The sequence below is a fragment of the Esox lucius genome, chromosome 10 (assembly GCF_011004845.1).
Source record: "Esox lucius isolate fEsoLuc1 chromosome 10, fEsoLuc1.pri, whole genome shotgun sequence".
NCBI lineage: Eukaryota > Metazoa > Chordata > Actinopteri > Esociformes > Esocidae > Esox > Esox lucius.
Genome location: NC_047578.1, coordinates 9,658,373 through 9,680,600, shown reverse-complemented (window position 1 = coordinate 9,680,600; position 22,228 = coordinate 9,658,373). Strand labels below are relative to the sequence as shown.

Genomic DNA, 22,228 nt, shown 5'->3' with positions numbered 1-22,228 from the left:
TAAGCCTGGATACTGAGGCGCCCTGGTAGATAAATCACACCTAGTTGGAGAAATACATTAGGGCATCTCTAATTGTTTGTGCCTCTTAAGCCTATTTATGTGACCCTGTGTACAGCTCTTTTCTTCAGTCAGTTCCATTAAAAGACATCTTAGTCACATTGCTTGACTGAGCTCTTTTTTTTCTATATTGTTATCATTCAGGAAGTTGATTGCATCTTCATGAATGATAACTGGCAGTTCCCGTAGAAATTTAATTACCAGGTTCCACAACATAATTAAACAAGAATTACGGTCTGGTTCAACAGAAGGACAGGCAGGGTCACTGACAAGGTTATTAGATTATCTTACAGCTGGAGTTTCAGGTTCAAACCCACCAATCAGAGGTTGTAAGGCTCTGATTTACTAAATGTAATTGTTTAGAAACAAATACAGACGTGTGTCACAATCAAAGTACAGATTTACATACCAGCCCATAGAAAGACAGACATTTCTCAAATGCACCTTAGTTCAAAATTTACATAACAAACACTTAAAACAGCGAACTGGTCATAAGCGTTTATTCAGAGGATGCACATCTTTTATATCCTGTAGCTGAATATCCGGTTTCCCCCCACCCCCACCCCCGAGTTTCAATTCTCTTTACTCTGTTTCATAGCAACAGCAAATATTAAGATGAATAACAGGAAATGTATTTTCATTAGCATTCTTTTTTAGTTGTTTGTCTATATATCACATACACACAATGATGAATGAATACTACATTAAATATGTCCCCAACATGGAGAATAAGTGCAAGGGAACGTTACCGTAGTGATAAATACATTTAAATATATAATATGACTCCATATTGTTAGTAAATTAATGCCATCGTAAATGACCATATGTTGGAAGTCCTTAGTAAAGGTTAGCTACACCTCTCATCATGAGCCTAACATTTAAGTTTTATGTGTTTCTGGGACCTCCTAGGCCGTTCAGAGGCCCAGAACTCAGGGATTTCAAGTCTGGTCACTTCGACTTGCTTATGTTTGTGTAATTATCAGTAGCCCTTTCAGTTTGAGTATGAAGATGAATGAGGAATGCCGTAGCAATCTATATTCCAACATAATACATTTTATTCCAATCAAGTAATACATTTACAATACAAAAAATTATTCCATACAAATACGATTCCAAGCCCTCCCAACCAGTCTAAGTATACCATAAGTGTCCAAGACACAATAGCACAAACGTGTGCTAGGCCTATTCTGCTCTTTATGGGGAACAGGGAAAATCCTGACACTGCAGATTTAAGTCCACAATATCATGCTTTTTGTTACATTCCAGTTTGCACAGAGTTTCACACCTCTCCAGGTGAGCTCAGGAGGGTGGGGGTGATGGCCCACAACTGGTGTTCCAGATCTTTAGAGAAGCAAATTTTACCCAGGACACTGATTAACAGAGAAGCATCCGGCCCCAACTTTTTGAATACGCTTTGACTCTTTCTCAACAGACATTTTCTTAGACATTTCTGAGTGAAAGCTGAAGCCTCTAGTTTACTAGGAAAGATGGCCAACAGTCTCAACAGAGTATGTTACCCGTCTAAACATTCTTAACATTACATTATATTCCTTATCGCTAGTACAGAGAAAAACACTGCAATCTTACAAGCACAAAGTAGAACCTTCCTGATACAAGACTGGTGCCAAATTTTTCTATTATTCAAGGCCAGATGTCAGCCCATGTCACTGAATGTCAGCCACATATGCAGAATATCAACTTTATATGACTAACAGTCCTAATGATCAATACTAATACAAACATATTGTCCCATCTGGCATTTACATTTTATGGATATCGTACATATAGTCCATTCATGGACGATGTCCTAGGATTTTTTATTTTTTTTTTTTAGACACTTAACAAAGCATAATAAACTATTCTGGAAACCAATATAATCTGCATTTTATCTTTGGCCTTGTAAACCCCCCATTTTCTGACAACAAACTCGCTGTACTTTCCCACTGTTCATTCGGTCTACGCTGTCACATACCTTTCTGTAAAAAAATGTGTGTATACATATGTACCTATTAACAATTTTCTTCAGCCTGCTGTGTGCTACCATGTCCGGTCAGACACTGTACCTTGTCCAGGCTCCTGAACATCGGCTCTGCCAGCATACACTGACGACCGATGCTTTCCAGGAGAGACACACACACACACACACAAAAACAATTAACCAATTAGTTTAGCCTGGCCCCTTTAACCTACAGTTCAATTGTCTGTGTGTCTCTGTCTCAGAACTACACAGACCCGGATTTGTTGAGTTTCTCCTGGTTGACTGGCTCGAACAATTCGAATCATCTACAGGTGCTCGCTGCCAAAGATCTGGACCGGAATGGACCCGGGGTGCTGCGGGTATGTCTTTCGCGGTCTTATTCTGTCTCTGCTACTGCGTGTGTGTGTTCTGGCTTCCTCATTGTAACGGGTGTGTGCCGTGCCATGCCAGGTGGGGTCAGTTCACCATTACGGTAAACCAGACTATTATCCATGAAACCCAATTGAAAATGAAATCAGTCTTTATCACTTTATTACTATGAAGCTGTCTGAAGACTGGATGCCTTCAGGCATTGATGCGGTTGAATCTGCTGCAGTGGTAACTTGGTTTGTTAAAGATCCAAAGCAGAGGTTTTTATCTGTAGTGAGCAGAGTAGTACCTTGTTCTGATGGTTTTACATTAGAAGAAACAAATTATCTTAGCACCGTGAAAAGATCTAAGTAAGAATTATAGAGAATAACCAAGCAAATGCTCTGAGTGGGGAGAGGACGTTTTTGAACTTTAATTTCAAGCCTGGCATTTTACTGGTTTTTATATAAAGTTTTTATATAACTTAAAGTTCTGTATATACAGTGGGGAGAACAAGTATTTGATACACTGCCGATTTTGCAGGTTTTCCTACTTACAAGCATGTAGAAGTCACATTTCTATCATAGGTACACTTCAACTGTGAGAGACGGAATGTTCATTTTTCTTTAAGAAGCCCTCCTGTTCTCCACTCATTACCTGTATTAACTGCACCTGTTTGAACTCATTACCTGTATAAAAGACACCTGTCCACACACTCAATCAAACAGACTCCAACCTCTCCACAATGGCCAAGACCAGAGAGTTGTGTAAGGACATGAGGGACATTGCTTGATAGTGTATTTTTATGTGGACAGAGTTTTTTTTAATACATTTTTTCAACAGTGCTTGTATGAATGGGATTTTTTTAAAGAACCATGGGGGAAAACCCTGTTTTAAGAAATACCTGCGGACGTGTGGAGTAGGCCTAAAACTGTTATCACTCTTATTGCTCGCATCATTTCTAAAGAGAAAATGTTGTAGTGTCTGCTCTATATGCCCCAATAAACCCCATCCTTTGTGTAGATGCTGGACATGCCTAAGAGTATGGTTTTGGATTTGAAGAAGATTGGCTACTCTAAAGGTAACACTTAACATTAAGGTTATTAATTTCTGCACTAAGAAAGGGGTAACATCTCTTTCACTCTCTCTCTCTCTCTGTAGTGATGCAGGCTCTAACTCAGTCTGAGAGGCTGGAGAAGTGCGTCAGAGGTGTGTATGAATTTCCTTTTCTTCACTCACTTCTTTTTAATAGATCTCTAACCAAACAGTTTAATTGCCCCCCCCCCCCAGAATTGTCCCCTTGTGTTGCCTCCTTTTAGATCTTTTTAAAAGCTATGTTTCAGAAAATCGGTCTCCATTTTAGCCTGTTAGTTTCTGGCTCTTTTGCAGAATAATAATGGACCGAGGTCAGGGGGAGAAGCGTTCCTTGTTGTTTATTCACAAAATATAGTACATGTCTTTCCTAGATGTTCAGCCTTTGCTCTTTCTGTCTCTTGGTCTTTCCGGATGTCTCTGTGCTTCTCCGAATATCTGTCTTAAACAGCATATTTATATTAGACCAAACCCTCAACACATCTGCTCCTCTATCTGGCTGTCTTCTAATCACAAGTGCAATGTATGTTCCAACCCCTCTAGTTCTTGAATAGTGTCCATTGTTCTTGGCTCCACACACTAGATGTATGGACAGGATGTATAGGATTTATCAGTAGTGAACATGGCAGGTCCAACCATTGCCTTTTGTGCCGTTTCCAAGAATGGAAAGAAAATGGCACGTATTGCAACGCAAAATTCCTCTGTGTTCTCCCAAAAAATGTATAGAACTAAAATGCACATACATTCTCTTAAAAAGGCATGTTTTCGCACAAGCCTCAAGAGGACGCTGATGCCAGCAGGGTTGTGCTTGGACCGAAGGGCTTTGGCTGAGCGGGATTGGAGTTGCTAAGACACCCGACGGGGGTTAGGGTTAAGTCCTCAGTTAGGGATGTATACTATGTGGACAGTCTGAAGATGGTCCCTTGGCAGGCTGTAAGAAAGCCCCAACGTCTTGAAGTAGATGCATGCTTGGAATGGAAGTCAGTTTGGCGTGAGATGTGGCAGAAATTGTCGTGGAAAATCAAGTCCACAATGACTAAAACAAAAAAGCACTTCAACTCTTGTGAATCCAATAGACTTTAATGAAAATCATAAAACAATGACAGACATCAAAGCCAGGCCCTTCTGTAGATACACCCAAATTCCAAGTCCAACTTTTACACATCACGCCATCTGACCATCCTTTTTTTGGGAGCCCCCTGGGGCGGGGTTCTCCTCTTTGTTCTCTCTCTCTTCCTGAGTAACTCATGACAACCTCATGGTTCATATTTGGGTGACACTTCCAATGAACTCAAAAAGGCCATACATTTTAGGGTTGTAAATGTCTGGACACAGGATGATGCTCTTTTGAGGAGCCCACTTATAATGGCTCTAAGGACCGGATACACACATCATGATGATCATACACTCCCTGAGAGCTCATTGACCCTGTGTGTGTGGGTGGAGTACATCATTCAAGAAGTCATAGTCTGTGTCTGGATTGCACATTAATATATTTCATAAAGCGAGTGATTATGCATGCATATTGATATATTTATAAAACGTGTGATTTATATATGCAGTTAACAGAAAATTCCCTCACAAAATATGGGGCAGATATTGAACATGGAGTGCAGTGTTTCAAATGCTGCAGGGGTTTAACACAGTCTGTCAGATTAATCTATGTCTCCCTTCTCTCGCTCTGTCATCTTTCTCTCACAAAATCTGTTTTCTCCAGCTGGTAGACCGGAGAGGAGGACAATACAAGATTACCACAGAGACTCCAGAAGGAAGCATCCTCTGCTGGGTAAGAAGCTTCACAGTAACCCAGCCTATATCTGGAATGACACTTTTTAACAAGAATCCTAGGGATAATCTGTCCATTACGTTGCAGCCTAGCAGTTTACATGAACAGGCCTAATTACTGGGAGACAAGGCAGTGGATCAGACAATTTCTCAGAATACATTTAATAATGGTCTCATTAACAGTCTTGGGTTTGTTCTGACACATTAAGGGCAATATGTTTGAGGAGGAAATGTCAGCAACGAGCATTGCCCTCAAAAGTGATAGCCCGCTGTCCTAAAACCTCTGCAGTGGATAGGCCTTTTGATTCTAGGTAGGCTTTATGAAGTATTTTCTGCACTGATCTGTACTGAAAGTGTGATCACATGCCGAGTATAATGCCCATGTTTCATAAACTGCAATAAAGTATTTTCAATATACACACAGCTTTTATATACACACCAAAAAGCTTATTGTTCATGTTTTGCACAATGTTTTGCCAAGATTATACATATAATCTATAATCAGGCCGACTGCAAGAATGTCCCCTCGAAGCGTCGCATCGGGACCGATTGTTGATTTCTCAAAAAAGCGTCCAGCTGTGTTTCAGACAACCTGACCGGACATCCTCCCTGCCTTAAAAGCTGAAGAATTTCTGCAGGAAAGGTCCGAGACCACCTCAAGGAATGTTCAGGAGCCTTCTCACCTCCATCTACTGCTCCTAAATTAATGTTGTCTGCTTTTCAGTCAGTACTGATATTTTAATCGTTCAGTTTGCTCTTTCAGCCTTGACAAGGCATTGACTTGGACCACTGAGCCACTTGGGAGTATTCCTCATGCACAGTTTTCTTTTTGTCATTTCTTTGCTGCTGCCAGGTGTGGGACATCTCCCTTCTGTTGAAGGCCGAAGTTAATATTTTGACCTTTGTGAAGTATAATGTGGGGAGAGGACTGTATCCACTCTTCTGTAGTTCATAAAGCTTGCGAGGCCTTTCTCTGTGTAAGACATGGCAGACTTCCCTGGCCATTAGCCAGCTAACTGACATTTTTCCTGTCTTTGACACAAGGTACAGTCAGAGTTTGCAGGATTCTCTTAAGTCGTATTTTGCAGATCCCTCTCCTTATCTCACGAAATGTAGAAATGCTTTGTCTAAATCTTTTTACACAGACAATGTTGTTCATGCTGATTATATGATTACATTTGTATGAGACAATGTGCTTCTGTGGTTTGTTTTTGGCTTGTGTAGTCAAAACCCTCACTTATCCTGCTGCTTTTTTTTTTTTTGTGATGTTACGCTGCCTCCGACTCATAGACCGCAATATAACCCCCGGATAAATTTTTCCTCACAATGCAATCCTCACCAATAAAGACTACCAGTTCATTTGTATGGTTCTATTCAATACCCATACCATTTTATAGCATAAATCCATGTTTTATTAGTCATTGACTCCGTAACCTCTGGCCCCTTACCTGTGACCTGTAGGTTTACAGCACCTGGTGGAGTACTGCTGTGAGGGGTGTGACCAGAAGAAATCCTACCTGTGCCAACTGTGTCAACTCTACATCCCATTACATAGAGTCATCAAACACACACTGAGCTTTGACCATATCTACTGGTACTTTGTAAGTGTGCGTGTGTGTGTATAATTGACCTAGCTGAAAGTGAACAGTCCTTTCTATTTGAGGGTTACCAGTCAGGACATACACTGACTTCATTGTTCATAGAGCAAACAATGTTGAGCAATTCTAAGCCCTGCTTGGGTCCAATATAAATATACTGGAGAAAATATCTGCATATCTCATCTTCATTTTTGCATGTATTCAACTTGGTTTAACTTTAATCGCTTACGTTGTTGCAAAAATGTTTTTATGACCTGAGATGGAAGGTGTCAGATCTTGTTCAAGCATCTTGTATTAAGCATTGCCGTAAAACTAATCAGAAAGACAGGCTTTCCAAATCTGAAATGTTTTCTAGGTACAGTGGGGAGAACAAGTATTTGATACACTGCCGATTTTGCATGTTTTCCTACTTACAAAGCATGTATAGGTCTGTAATCTTTATCATAGGTACACTTCAACTGTGAGAGACGGAATCTAAAACAAAATCCAGAAAATCACATTGTATGATTTTTAAATAATTAATTGGTATTTTATTGCATGACGTAAATATTTGATCACCTACCAACCACTAAGAATTCCAGCTCTCACAGACCTGTTAGTTTTTCTTTAAGCCCTCCTGTTCTCCACTCATTACCTGTATTAACTGCACCTGTTTGAACTCGTTACCTGCATAAAAGACACCTGTCCACACACTCAATCAAACAGACTCCAACCTCTCCACAATGACCAAGACCAGAGAGCTGTGTAAGGACATGAGGGATTAAATTGTACAAGGCTGGGATGGGCTACAGCACAATAGGCAAGCAGCTTGGTGAGAAGGCAACAACTGTTGGTGCAATTATTAGAAGATGGAAGAAGTTGAAGATGACGGTCAATCTCCCTCGGTCTGGGGCTCCATGCAAGATCTCACCTCGTGGGGCATCAATGATCATGAGGAAGTTGAGGGATCAGCCCAGAACTACACGGCAGGACCTGGTCAATGACCTGAAGAGAGCTGGGACCACAGTCTCAAAGAAAACCATTAGTAACACACTATGCCGTCATGGATTAAAATCCTGCAGTGCATGCAAGGTCCCCCTGCTCAAGCCAGCGCATGTCCAGGCCCGTCTGAAGTTTGCCAATGACCATCTGGATGATCCAGAGGAGGAATGGGAGAAGGCCATGTGGTCTGATGAGACAAAAATAGAGCTTTTTGGTCTAAACTCCACACGCCGTGTTTGGAGGAAGAAGGATGAGTACAACCCCAAGAACACCATCCCAACCGTGAAGCATGGAGATGGAAACATCATTCTTTGGGGATGCTTTTCTGCAAAGGGGACATGACGATTGCATCGTATTGAGGGGAGGATGGATGGGGCCATTTATCGTGAGATCCTGGCCAACAACCTCCTTCCCTCAGTAAGAGCATTAAAGATTGGTGCATGACAATGACCGGAAATACACAGCCAGGGCAACTAAGGAGTGGCTCTGTAAGAAGCATATCAAGGTCCTGGAGTGGCCTAGCCAGTCTCCAGACCTGAACCCAATAGAAAATCTTTGGAGGGAGCTGAAAGTCCGTATTGCCCAGTGACAGCCCCGAAACCTGAGGGATCTGGAGAAGGTCTGTATGGAGCAGTGGGCCAAAATCCCTGCTGCAGTGTGTGCAAACCTGGTCAAGAACTACAGGAAACTTATCTCTGTAATTGCAAACAAAGGTTTCTGTACCAAATATTAAGTTCTGCTTTTCTGATATTTCAAATACTTGTCATGCAATAAAATGCAAATTAATTACTTAAAAATCAGTCAGATTTTCTGGATGTTTGTTTTAGATTCTGTCACTCATAGTTGAAGTGTACTTATGATAAAAATGACAGACCTCTACATGCTTTTGTAAGTGGGAAAACATGCAAAATCAGCAGGTTATCAAATACTTGTTCTCTCCACTGTATCTGTGTTTGCATGAGAGATTTTCACTGATGGGTCAAAATACAAAAAAAGTTGGAAATGTATAAATTCAGTATTAAACAAAGGTTAACAGTGACACTGCAACATATTTTCTGTAATATTTCTTCAAATCCAAAAGGATTAATCGACTTATCATAATTTTAAATACAGTGCTACTTAGGGTATAGATTACTCTATTTTAGAGGTGCTCATGCACTGCACCTGTTGAGGAATTGAGTTGACTCTTCCTGGAAAAGATCATCCTGAGTCAATAGTTCCATCAAAAACCTTTATTTCATTGCTTCTGTATGAAGAGAGCTGAACGTGTAAGCATTCATACAAGGTCAAGCCTGTCTCTGTCTGGTGTTGATAAAGAGGCCATCGTTTATAGCACAGAAATGAAGAAAAAGTTTAACAATCCAATCAGTATAGACCAGTTGAAGCATGCTTAAAGCAGATCGACTATAATTCTCAGAATTGACATTTCTGTGAAGCGAAACCGTCTAGCATATAGCCAAGTATTCCTGAGCTCACACATTAACCACAACAGACACAAGAAAAGGGATAGCCCACAGCCTGTCTTAACCCGGAGCTAAGATAGCCCTGCGCCAACTACAACGCAGCATAAAATGCCCATGGCCTATTTTGTACCAGTTTTCTATTGGCTTCTGCCACTTGTTTTTAATGCAAGATTTGGTTATTGCTGCACTGTTGAGGGAGCGGTTAAACATCTCTGTGCACTGGTTATGCCTGTTGGAAACTTTACATGAGGAATACATGACTGGACTTGATTGCTCATCTTCTTTTGTATGTTATCCGTCCCTCCCCGGATATGGTTTGTGTAGAAAGCGTGGCATCCCTCCACCCTCCTGACGAAGGACTGTTATAAGGCCTACAGCGACCGGTTCAAGTCCATCATGCTGGACCTGGCCAATCAGGCACAAGACATCAGCCGGTCCGCCAATAACGAGATACAGGTGAACGTTATCGGCTGAGACCACACCCCCTTGGGGTTAAATTAATCAGTCACTCTGTTTGACTTACAGCCTAATGACCTGTTGATGTATTACAGCGTGTTGTGTTGGAACCAGAAGTGTTCGCCTCCGTGCCGTCTGTCTATAGAGAAGGTAAGTGTGCCCTTAAAAAAAAAAAAAAATCTTAAGTTTCTTAAGAATCTTAAGTTGGGTGCAAATCCAGCTAAGAACTGTTTCAGTGACCCATTCTTTAGTTAAAAAAAACAAACACATTGTGTGTGTGAAATGCAGTTTGTTTTTAGCACATGCATGTGCAACCTCTCACGTGTGCGTTGCGTGTAGCCCTGAGGAAGTTGGAGACCATTAGAGAGGAGCGTAATGAGGGCTGTTTGAAGACCAGCGTGACTCCTGGAGACAAATTGGGTACGTACTGGAAGGGACTGGTTCTGCATGCTGGTGTGACAAACACCTCCGACAGTTCTATTCATCCTGTATAAGAATGAGTTTGTGAAGATAATTGTCAGTCGAAATTGTTTATTTGTGGAAAAAAAACACCATACCATTGAAGTGTGCATAGGCATAATACAATTAATGCAAAAAGCGTTTACATTTTCTGTCCTCCTGTAGAATGCATATGAGTTAATTCCCTTTGGTCAGTTCTTAAAAACAATTATGCAATCGGAGGTTGTATGAAATGAAAAAGAGGATAAGTAGAAAGGTTGGGGTTGTGGTTACGGGGGGAGTGTGGTTACGGGTTTACGGAGTGCTGGCTTTTGCATGGCCCCTTTTAGGATTGTGTTTTTGGTTGAAATGAGACTGTGATAAAACAAACTTGCGGTTGTGATCAGTCTTCCCAGAGCTTTTGAGGTTCCTGATGATCAGAGGTCTGGTTGTGTCTGGACCTTAGCTTGGTTCCAAAAGATTCCAGATCGGTCTTTACAGGTTAGGGTCAAAATGGGAAGCAGTTGTTCAAGAACGTCACCCATAGTGCTAGCGTGCGAGATGAGGAACTGTACCTCTGAATGTGACCCTGCCAACCGCCGGACAATAATTCTGTACATTTAAGGTGTAGAAGCACGTTCAGCTCTTCAAGGTGAGCTCTCAACTAAAACCTTTGACATTTCCTGAGTGTGTCACCCTGTGAAGAGTCTGTCGTCCTCACTTTTCACACTAGAAAATCCTAGATAAATGCCCAGTCCACTGATGGCTACAACAAAGAGGGTGTGCAGCAGCAGCAACAACATGCATAGAGATAATTAGAGTGTGTTAGCGGGTGTCGAAAAAGGCATCTTGACAAGTTTGTGCTGATGTAGTACAGTGGAAAGTACAGAGCAGTAGGATGGGATCAAAAAGAGAGGGACTTCTCAGTCATGCTGGTTCCAGTTTTTTTCAGACTGCGTATTTATTGGCAGGCATCTTGACAAATTTATCGGATTCCGGTCTGTGGCACCCCGTCCAACTCCGTGAGGCAGACTGGGTACCCGTGTTTACTTGTCCTTATAACCAGATCCTTGGAACTGTCTTAGCTTAGTTCAAAGTTCTAGTACATAGTTAATTATACCTACAGTGTTGCGGAAAAATTCCCAACAATTCAGGAGTGAATTCAATAGTAGACTTTATTGACTTCATAAAGCCGTGCAGGTCTGCAGAGCAACTGGCTTCCAAGCATCGGACACACTTTCTACAGTATGGTTATACAATGATATCAGGGCCATTATGCTTATCTCAGGGTGGGTCCTTGCCAAATTTTCCAATTTTTTTTCCCAACCCTCTGGGATCTGCTCTGAGCTACCTTCATTTAACATTAGTGGCGCAAGTTCTAGAAGCTTCATAAAAATAATTGAGCCTTGAAAACGATTCATTAGTCTCCGTGGTCAGGGAAGTTTAGTCAGTGACTCCCTGTTTTCTGAGTTCAGGGAAACCAATCTTGCTTAGATTCTCATCCTCCCAAGGGCTTCAAAGACAAGCCACAGATTCTTCTGTCATGCACATGTAATATATTGTTGCTCATTAGTCTCAAGAGAACAGTAAGGAGAAGGACAGTGCACAGCAGTTCCTTTCTGTCCTGAGCAAACTGCCCTCACTGGCACTGCTAGAACGACACATATGTGTTAATAAATGTTTGTATTTTCTCCTTGCGTCCTGACTTCAGTACCTGAAATAAGCATCTTATCACACATTGTTTAGTGTGGAATGTACGACTTCTACTCCGTTGCTAAGTGTGCCTGTCCTTGGGGCTTGGTTTACTCTTTTGTAAAGAAAGGAGGTTGTTGTACCTTCCTCAGAGAACCAGACTAGCCTTGCTTCTCCCATGCTGCATGTTAATCTTTCATCAAAGACATCGTTATACTGTTATATATATATGGTGATATTTTACGTGCCACAAAATTGTCTCAAATGTTTTCTGATTTCTGTCTGGGTCCTGTTCAGTTCCTTTTTTAAACAGGTCAAAGGTTATCAAAGATACCACAAGAACTGTTGCCGAGGCTGTTGATTTGGAGGAAGAGTTGAGCCCAGAGATGTCCTCCATTCCTCGAGCTGTTGAAAAGCCTAGAGAAGCTACAGCTGCTCCAGGTTTGACCGCAGCTAGTGGCCAAAAAGGTGTTTGCCGTTTGCTCTGTCAGGTCAGAATAAAAAAAAATGCACTATTCTTTACAATGTGTGGAAGCAGACAATGAAAGAAAAACTGAAGGTCCTAGCTCCAGTATGGGGAATATGCCTCATTTTGTGGAATGTACTAATAATGGAACAATGTTGCTCAACAGGTTTAAATCTCTACATCTGGAAAATGCTGAAAGCTTATATTATATGCTCTCACCACGATGTCCTGTGTGTGTCATCTTTCTGTGCCCTCAGAATTGCAACGAGGTATATGCTTTGGTGTCGCTCTTCAAGTTACATGTACGCAGCTGGAAACATCAGATGATGCTGGGTGACGGGCCAGGTACTAGTGACGTTTTCCTCCGAATCTGCCCAGTCAGGAATATCGATTTTATTTTGCATTCAGATTAGCACATTTGTCTTTGCTAATTTCAATTGCCCTTTTGCAACTTTCCCAGGTCCATGTTTATTTTTTATTTTTTTTTGTATCTAGAATGTTTTTTCTCTCTCAAACTATTAAAGATGAAACAATGACATTAGATGTTCTCAATTCATGTATGTGGTTGAATTATTGTGTTACAAGATTGTTTAAAATCTGAAAACAACTTTTTTATGCCAATTTATTTGCGTCCCTGGCGAGAGGAGTAGGCGAGTCTGGCCATCGCTCTGCTGCTGGGCATGTCATTCATTTGCAGTAATACAAATGTGTTAATATTTTGTATTTTACTGGCTACAAAGCGACATTGCGAGCAACTGGTAGTGTGAGACTCCATGCTATATGAAGTTATACTGTCATTACAAACCACTGTGCATATAAAGTAACTTGTTTTCTGTCTTCCTCCCCCATGGTCTGGTGTTGGTATAGGCCACCTACCATCCTTTACTTTGTACGAGTACATGCGGAACCCAGGGCGAACTGAACCAATTATTGGTAAAGGGGCTGTACGCTTCAGAAGAAAAATTACTGACAATGATATGTAAAGTAAAAAATGTGTGCCTGTGGGGCACCATACAATAATGTACTCTGATGGGCTCCATTTCTCAGGTGTCCATCTGATCTCGACGTGTCTGAATTCAGAGTGTGTGGACATACCGGTGTGCCTGTGTCACATCTGTCATGAGTGTTTCACGGCAATTTCTATCTTGTCTCACCTCACCTCTGCTTCCCACCTCCAACAGACCCTGGTTAGTGTGTATGTCTGTGTGTACATGTCTTATCTGCCTCTAAGTAATATGATTTGAATGATTTTTTCCAAAATGTGCAGTTCTAAGATAGCCATGTGTTTGCTTTTTAATGTGTGTAGCCAGTGGAAAATGTTAGATCTGTCTGTCGCTGTCTGTCAGATGTACCAGAGTCCAGAGCGTCTGCCGTTTGGCTGGAAACCAGAAATTGACCGGAAGGTCTTGAACACCCTGGCCTGGGAAGAGGAGACCGACAGAGGAGAGAAGGACATGATCCTGAAGGTAAGGATGGAAGCAGTATCACAGATTGTTAAAGAGCTTTTTGGACATGTACTGTTGTTGTCAACGCTAACGCTCTCAGTTCTTTTTATCTTTCATACTGTACACCATCAATTCATTCTTTCCAGGTGTTCTTTTGTCCTGACATTGTTTTCTCCAACATTAAGACATTGCACTACCTCACTGGTAAGACCTCTCTACGAGCTACTTTAGGCATTGTCTGTTTGGTGACACATGAATACACGTCTGTTTTCCTTACTGTCCTTACAATTTCTTTTTGCTTGCCTTCATCCTCTCTAGCCATTAAGTGTCTCAAAGACTTTCATGGTTATTATTTTGGTGAGTACACTGTGATCGTAAAGTTTTTGTTTTCTGGTGTTTTTTGATAAGCAGTCACAGCTCAGATTCTTCTTGTCTCTGTCCATGTGTGTCATGTAGTTGACAAACCACTGACAATTTGGACCCATCTGAAAAACACAAAAAGGACATTTCCTCTGCTGGGTGAGTACAAACTAAGGAAGCAGTAAGCAACAAAACTGTCAAATGTTACACTCCTTTGTTACATAAATATAACCGGGGCGTGGAGAAATTTGGTCAAAACGGACTCACAAAGGGGTGTAACAGGAAGCGTATGTGAAAGAAATAACGAAATACTTAGCAATGCAAAACTCTGCTTTGGAAATGTTTAGGATGAGTGTGACCACTAAAAGCCAAAGTTATCTTTATATAAAGGAATATTTGTTCCCTTTATCTATAAAATGTAGGAAGTTTTTCTCCCTCAACCTGTGATGTCCTCCCTCGCATTACATCCTGCAAACCCGTTCTTGGTACCTGGCCACTTGAAACTTGATGTCTATTTGAAAGGACAGAGCAATCGTCAAAAGCCAGAACCACACACACCTCAGCTTTAACTATCACAATTTCAGTTAATGTTTCTAATCAGACTAGTAATTTACGCATGCTATTTTAATGTGTCCATGGTAAAGCGTGTACTTTGGTCATTCAGTTCCTGCTTGTTTTGGGCCCGGTCTTCAGCATGTCTTTAATCCAGAGGGAGTATGTACAAATTGTGCTGCATTTTTAGAATAAAAATACCCCCAAATTCACGCCGGACGGATTGTTCTGTAATTCCTCTAACTGTATGGAACTGTTTGTGCAAAGAAAGGTTAGATTTACTGATGCGAACATGTCAATTTATTTGCTTCTATCTCTGAATATCTCAGGTTTGCAGTTCCTGGTTCAATACAGCATTACAAGGCCCAGGGACTCGTTTCCAAGATGGGGGTACCTGTGTCTTCTGTGTGAGGAGAAGTTGTCAGACAGGCTCAGCGTGGCTCACATGCACAGCAACACTCATGTCACTATGTTCCTGGTAAAATAGACAACTCTTGTTCTTGCTTTAAACCCCTCCCATCATATTTACATTCTATGCATGTGTACAGGTTATACCTATATACATGGAGACCAAAATGTAGCTTAAATATTCTTAAACTCACATTTTGGGCTGGATATGCAATGCAGTTTGGAATGTGTACATAAATGGGATAACTGTCGTGTCTCAATTAGCTATACATTTTATGTAGGAAATGGAGTGGTTTTAATTGAATGGGACACAACTTAGCACATGCTTATGTTTTTATGGATAGGGTTGGACTCATGGTTGTGTGTGTGTGTGTGTGTGTGTGTGTGTGTGGTGTGTGTAGAAACGTGCACATCCCGGTTCTCTGGAAGAGGTGAAGTGGCATGATGAAAGGAGGAGTGAAGTATTGCTCGACCTGGCACAACAGGCTGAGACAATACACACTCCCAGCCGTGTACAGGTAACCTCAACCTGGTCTGTCTAAAACGCCCTAAGATACACAGCACCGACAGTCCCTATCCGCTGGTGATACATTGTCCGTATCCCTCCTATGTCTTCTGCCTCCTTATCCTCTCTCTACATCATCTTTCTTTTTTCCTTCTCCTTTTATAAGGTCATAAAATTGGAACGCTGCATTGCTGAATCAGTCATGTACACAAAAGGTGAGCATGTTTATTTTCGGGTTATGTTTGTGGTTGGGTGTGTGTGTGCGTGGTTAACTCTGTGTTCCGCAGCCCTGGCGATCCTGAAGTCAGTCAATAAGAGAGGATTCAGACTGCAGATTCCTCTGCTACCACGTGGGAAAAAACTGGGTGAGTTCAAGAGGAGTGTAGGGGAAAAAGTAATAGATGAATCTAGACATTTAGGATTAAATACATTAATAGTAATACAGTAATAATCGCTGTTTCTCTTAGTGCCCTTCGGGGGAATACAAGACCAAAGCCGGACCACAGAACCTGTTCCTGTACGTCTGTATGTTGGAGAGGATAATGAGACCAGGAACAAAAATGACAATGAGATAAAGAACTACAAAGAGACCACCCCAGATACTGTAAACATGACTCACAAGACTGGGATGGAGGTGGAAAAACAAATTGGCAAAAAACCCTGCACTGACTCCGGTAGAAAGACTGGAGAAGAACCCTGCTGTGGGCCCGGTCCAAAGGCTGGCAAAGAACCCTGCAGCAGCCCCGGGGCAAAGACGGGCAAAGAACCCTGCAGCGGCCCCGGGGCAAAGACGGGCAAAGAACCCTGCAGCGGCCCCGGGGCAAAGACGGGCAAAGAACCCTGCAGCGGCCCCGGGGCAAAGGCGGGCAAAGAACCCTGCAGCGGCCCCGGGGCAAAGGCGGGCAAAGAACCCTGCAGCGGCCCCGGTCCAAAGGCGGGCAAGGAACCCTGCAGCGGCCCCGGGGCAAAGACGGGCAAAGAACCCTGCAGCGGCCCCGGGGCAAAGACGGGCAAAGAACCCTGCAGCGGCCCCGGGGCAAAGACGGGCAAAGAACCCTGCAGCGGCCCCGGGGCAAAGACGGGCAAAGAACCCTGCAGCGGCCCCGGGGCAAAGACGGGCAAAGAACCCTGCAGCGGCCCCGGGGCAAAGACGGGCAAAGAACCCTGCAGCGGCCCCGGGGCAAAGACGGGCAAAGAACCCTGCAGCGGCCCCGGGGCAAAGACGGGCAAAGAACCCTGCAGCGGCCCCGGGGCAAAGACGGGCAAAGAACCCTGCAGCGGCCCCGGGGCAAAGACGGGCAAAGAACCCTGCAGCGGCCCCGGGGCAAAGACGGGCAAAGAACCCTATATTGATCCCTGTCCAAAGATTGACGACGAACCCTGCAGCGACCCCGGGGCAAAGTCCGGCAAAGAACCCTGCAGCGACCCCGGGGCAAAGGCGGGTAAAGAACCCTGCAGCGACCCCGGGGCAAAGGCGGGTAAAGAACCCTGCAGCGACCCCGGGGCAAAGGCGGGTAAAGAACCCTGCAGCGACCCCGGGGCAGAGTCCGGTAAAGAACCCTGCAGCGACCCCGGGGCAGAGTCCGGTAAAGAACCCTGCAGCGACCCCGGGGCAGAGTCCGGTAAAGAACCCTGCAGCGACCCCGGGGCAGAGTCCGGTAAAGAACCCTGCAGCGACCCCGGGGCAGAGTCCGGCAAAGAACCCTGCAGCGACCCCGGGGAAAAGACGGGTAAAGAACCCTGCAGCGACCCCGGGGCAAAGAATGGTAAGGAACCCTGCAGTGATCCGGTACAAAGTAAATAAAATGGGATAGAGATGCCATAAGCCGGTACATAAATGAATCGGAGGACATTCGGCAAGAAAGTTGTTGGCTGTTAGTGATTAGTACAGCTAGTATAATGATTAAGTAAAGTAGTAGAGCCAGCCGTACAATGGCCAGTAGAGTGTAGTTAAAAGCTAGTGAGAAGGTTTAGCTCCGAGACCTCTGAAACACTTGATAACAAGATTGTTTAAAAAAGGTTTATTTCTGTCTGTGTTGTGTAGTTAGCAATTAGGGTGTAGGTTTATTTAAATATCTGCAAGCTTTACAACTAGTTGCATGTTTTTCATTTTGTGGAGGTGTGTGTTAGTGGCATAGATGTTAATATAGACTGCTTATGTGAATTTCAGAGACTCCACAACCCAGCAATCCTATATACACTCCACTGATTGATTTTCTGAGGAGCAAGAACCGACAGGCAGTCGGTAAGTATGTGCTCTAACTCATTATTTTGTTGTTTACATAAATATATAACACGTTATGCTGATACTATTTGTGGTGGAGGTAAACTTAATAAACTTCACTCAGTTTAATGCTAGTTAATGCTATCTAACAAAAGATTCGAACTTGTGATGTTAATGCGTGAAAATAATATAATGCGAAGAGTATACTAATGCCCAGCATATGTGCAGTTCAGTGGCATATTGGTTAATGACAATGCCTTTCACCTGGGTGAATTGGGTTAGATTCTCGAGAGGGCAGCCACAATTAACATTTTATTGTGGGCCGGCTGAACTAGCCTGGTTTCTTATTTGTCTAACCAGAGGGCAGTTGCTCTGGTGAAGATCCTAGCCTTTGACAGACTACATACTGTTCAGCATTCCTCCTGGTGTGTTAGAGCTTATTGCTGACTAGCTCTGTCTGAGAATGAGAGGTACTGGTTTAGGTTTAGGCACGTGGAAGTAATGTGCACGTCAGTCATAACTATGGCTGCCAAGGATGCCATGTCTGCTCCACATCTGTCTCTCTTTCTGTGCCTTTCTGTCTGTTTTTGATTAATTTCTGTCTGGGCACTAAAGACATGAAAACTAGCAAGCATATGGTCCAACTGGACAAAGACAATTTTGCGGGACACCAAAAATATAGATGTCTTCCTAGTTGTAAAATGATTTTTTGAAGCTCAAATAATGTTGTTGGTTGTGTGTTATACTAGGTGTGATGGTGCTGCTGCTTGTGGACCACATAGAGGGGAAAAATACACAATCCACAAGAAGTTGACGTTAATATATACAGTTGTGCTCATAGGTTTGCATACCCTGGCAGAAATTATGAAATGTTTGCATTTTTAAAATGTCTAATCATGAAACTTTTATTTAAGGATTGTGATCATATGAAGCCATTAATTATCACACAGTTGATTGGCTCCTTTTTAAATCATAATGATAACATAAATCTCCCAAATGGCCCTGATCAAAGGTTGACATACCCTTGAATGTTTGGCTGTGTTACAGACACAAGGTGACACACACAGGTGACAATGCCAATTAAAGGGGAATTTCCCACACGTGTCTTTTAACATTTAATTAGTGTCTGTGTATAAATAGTCAATGAGTTTGTTAGCTCTTACGTGGATGCACTGAGCAGGCTAGATACTGAGCCATGGGGAGCAGAAAGGAACTGTCAAAAGACCTGCGTAACAAGGTAATGGAACTTTGTAAAGATGGAAAAGGATATAAAAAGATATGCAAAGCCTTGCAAATGCCAGCCAGTACTGTTCAATCACTTATTAATAATTGGAAATTCGGGGATCTCTTGATACTAAGCCAAGATCAGGTAGACCAAGAAAGATCTCAGCCAGAAGAATTGTTCGGCCCAGTTACAATATGCCCGACAACACCTTGACACGCCTCAGCTACTAGCACACTGATGTAGACTGACGAGACCAAAATATAGCTTTATGGTATAGTGAACAGAATACGCCACCCACTGTGAAACATGGTGGTGGCTCACTGACCCTAAGTCCAAGTTGACCCTCCAGTGGTTACAGCAGAAAAAGTTTAAGGGTATGCAGACCTTTGAACAGAGGTCAGTTAATTTTATTTTTTTTTATTTGCCATTTTTTGTTTTATGATTGTGTCATTCTGTTATGACCTACAGTTGAATGTGAATCCCATAAGAAATGATAAACTTTTTAGCACAACTGTATAATGGTTAGACTATAATGGTTAGATGAAACTTTACTAAAGTACAACGAAATGCAGTTGGCTTCTAACCTGAAGTGCAAATAGAATAAGGCAGGAAATGGATGGAGGTATGTTTCAAGTGGAATGTATAGATGTGCAATGAAGGCAAATACTCATCCCCTGACCAACCCCTGCGCACACACGCATGAACGCGTAGCCAAAGCAGAAAGCACCTGCCGTGCCAGATAGTTGTGAATGCCCCGTGATCGCTCGGCATAACATCTGTTAAGAGTCAGTAACAGCATAAGACGAAATAAGTTCTTCAGAAAGAAAGAATGGAAATAAGTTATTTAGAAAGAAACAAAGAGAATACAAACCTTTAGACCAGGAATCGGTAGCAGTGGATGAGTTTGAAAAGGCCCCTGGTAGCATGATTGAATATGGGCATGAGAAACTTAGCACAATGTATAAGTGCTGACTAAAGCTGAACAATGGACAATAGATAAGATGTGGTGGCCGTTACTGATAGGCCCCACACACCCTTTCCACACTTTCTGCTAGGAACTGTCCATATGACTGTCATATTCTATCGATAGATCCATGGACCATAGGGGAGGTTGGAAAATACCATACAAGCGTACCATGTAGGATAAACCTTTCTTATTGGAGGATAATAGACTGTGATCGACAGCAATGAGGTTCCCGAGGTAGAAACGTACATGTAACAAGTTGAAAAATGCAACTACAATGGCTATTCCCAGTCTGTCACCTTCACCTCCTCCACCCTGATCCTGAACACAGGTGTTCCACAAGTCTGTGTGCTGAGCCCTCTCCTGTACTCCCTCTTCACCCACGACTGTGTTCGTCTATACAGTTCCAACACTATCAAGTTTGCAGATGACACCATGGTGGTAGGCCTGATTAGTGACAATGACAAGTCAGCCTACAGAGAAGAGGTCCTGTGCCTGGCGGCATGACATGCTGATAACAACCTGGCCCTCAACGCAAAGAAAACCAAGGAGCTCATTGTGGATTACCGGAATTCTAAAAGCTGCAGCCACACCACAGTCCTCATCGATGGTACTGAGGTGGAGCGTGTCTCCAGCTTTAAATTCCTGGGTGTCCACATCTCCGAGGACCTCTCCTGGACCCCCAACATCTCAACTCTGGTCAGAAAGGCGCAGCGGAGCCAGTACCTTTTGAGGAGGCTGAAGATGGCCCGCCTGCCCTTCAGGATCCTTGTGAACTTTTACCACTGCACAATCGACTAACTGTGCCACGGTGTGGTTTAGCGGATGCTCTGTAGCTGAGCAGACCTCCAGCGCAAGCGATGTCTGCGCAGGGCGTGCAGGATCATCAGGGACCTTTCACATCCATGCCACAAACTGTTCCATCAGGCGGGCGGGACAGGCCTTTTCATTCCTGCACCAGCAGGCTCAGGAACAGATTCTTTCCATCTACTGTATCCCTGCTGAACTATGTGACCCAGGGGGACTGTGTTGAATGCCGAGCTAAAGTCTATGAATGACGTTCTCACATAGGTGTTGGTTTTATCCAGGTGGGTCTGGGCAGAGTGTAAAGCTGTGGATATGGTGTCCTCTGTACACCTGTTCAACCGGTAGGCAAACTGTCAGGGATCCAGTGTTGGGGGGGGCAGGATTTAAGGTGGGCCAGGAATAGTCTTTTGAAGCCCTTCATGATCGTGGGAGTGGGTGTGACAGGTCCGAAGTCATTCAGGCTAGACTCAGTGGACTGCTTCGGCACTGGCATGGTTGCGGTCTTGAAACCCATGGGGACAACTCCCTGGGCCAGTGACTGGTTGAAGTCCGTAAGGGCCTCGGCCAGCTGCCCAGCACTTGCTCTGAGCACACGCCCAGGGATGCCATCAGGACTATTAGCGTTAAGTGAATTTACCCTGCTCAGTGCAGATGACACATCTGTGGTGGATTGTCTGAGGGGGGGGTCGTCTGGGGGGAGTTCAGCGTTAATCGCTGGTTGTTTGTTGTGCCTGTTGGAACGGGCGTAGAACCTGTTTAACTCATCAGTGAAGGGGACGTCGCTGCCTGTGGGGGTAGGGTTTTTTGGCCTGTAGTCTGTGATGGCTTGGATGCCCTGCCACATGCGTAGAGGTTCAGAGTTATTGTTGAGGTTTTCCTCAATCCACAGTTTGTGGTCATTTTTAGCCATCTTGATGCCCCTATTCAGGTTGGCCCTGGATGCGCTGTAGGCCTCCACATCACCAGATCTGAAAGCAGCTTTCTCATGCCTTTGGCAGTTGTGGGACCTCTCTGTTCGTCCACGGCTTCTGGTTGAGGAAGGTCTTTATTCGTTTAAGGGTGGTGACATTGTTGATGCTGATGTTGATGTAATCCGGAACGGACTAACCATTTGTTTCAATGTCCGTATGGGAGTCAAGGGTGGCTTGAGAAGCAAACAAACTCCAGTCTGTTTGTTGAAACTGGTGTGGTAGAAGTGAGTTTGACCCCTCTGGCCACACTGGTCACTTACTGATAGTTTCACTTGTTTATTGAGGGGTAAATACTTGGGGAGAAGGAACAGTGAAAGGTGATCAGACTGTCCCAGGTGGGGGAGGGGAATGGCTTTGTAAGCCTCCGGAATGTTTGTATACACAGTCTAGTTTGTCTCCTTTGGAGGGGCAGG

The 22,228-nt window shown here is 43.4% G+C and overlaps 1 protein-coding gene across 9 annotated transcripts in view; it reads left to right on the top strand.

The window, feature by feature from the left end:
* LOC105012525 overlaps nucleotides 1–22,228 on the top strand; it is a 56,677-nt gene that overhangs the window by 5,663 nt on the left and 28,786 nt on the right. For 7 of the 9 annotated variants that reach the window (XR_004576288.1, XR_004576287.1, XM_034294880.1 and 4 more), the window contains exons 9-30: nucleotides 2,278–2,394; nucleotides 3,407–3,464; nucleotides 3,545–3,592; nucleotides 5,193–5,261; nucleotides 6,722–6,861; nucleotides 9,627–9,758; nucleotides 9,854–9,908; nucleotides 10,098–10,178; nucleotides 12,186–12,379; nucleotides 12,612–12,699; nucleotides 13,222–13,287; nucleotides 13,402–13,541; nucleotides 13,701–13,820; nucleotides 13,946–14,003; nucleotides 14,118–14,156; nucleotides 14,256–14,318; nucleotides 15,041–15,189; nucleotides 15,521–15,637; nucleotides 15,791–15,839; nucleotides 15,912–15,989; nucleotides 16,092–17,390; nucleotides 17,795–17,869. Coding sequence is in view for 7 of the 9 variants with exons in the window: in XM_034294880.1 (XP_034150771.1) it covers nucleotides 2,278–2,394; nucleotides 3,407–3,464; nucleotides 3,545–3,592; nucleotides 5,193–5,261; nucleotides 6,722–6,861; nucleotides 9,627–9,758; nucleotides 9,854–9,908; nucleotides 10,098–10,178; nucleotides 12,186–12,379; nucleotides 12,612–12,699; nucleotides 13,222–13,287; nucleotides 13,402–13,541; nucleotides 13,701–13,820; nucleotides 13,946–14,003; nucleotides 14,118–14,156; nucleotides 14,256–14,318; nucleotides 15,041–15,189; nucleotides 15,521–15,637; nucleotides 15,791–15,839; nucleotides 15,912–15,989; nucleotides 16,092–17,390; nucleotides 17,795–17,869 (3,235 nt within the window). In the remaining 2 variants the exon portion in view is untranslated. Of the gene's footprint in view, nucleotides 1–2,277; nucleotides 2,395–3,406; nucleotides 3,465–3,544; nucleotides 3,593–5,192; nucleotides 5,262–6,721; nucleotides 6,862–9,626; nucleotides 9,759–9,853; nucleotides 9,909–10,097; nucleotides 10,179–12,185; nucleotides 12,380–12,611; nucleotides 12,700–13,221; nucleotides 13,288–13,401; nucleotides 13,542–13,700; nucleotides 13,821–13,945; nucleotides 14,004–14,117; nucleotides 14,157–14,255; nucleotides 14,319–15,040; nucleotides 15,190–15,520; nucleotides 15,638–15,790; nucleotides 15,840–15,911; nucleotides 15,990–16,091; nucleotides 17,391–17,794; nucleotides 17,870–22,228 lie in introns of those variants that run through there. The other 2 variants (XM_034294883.1, XM_034294885.1) reach the window with 2 other exon arrangements.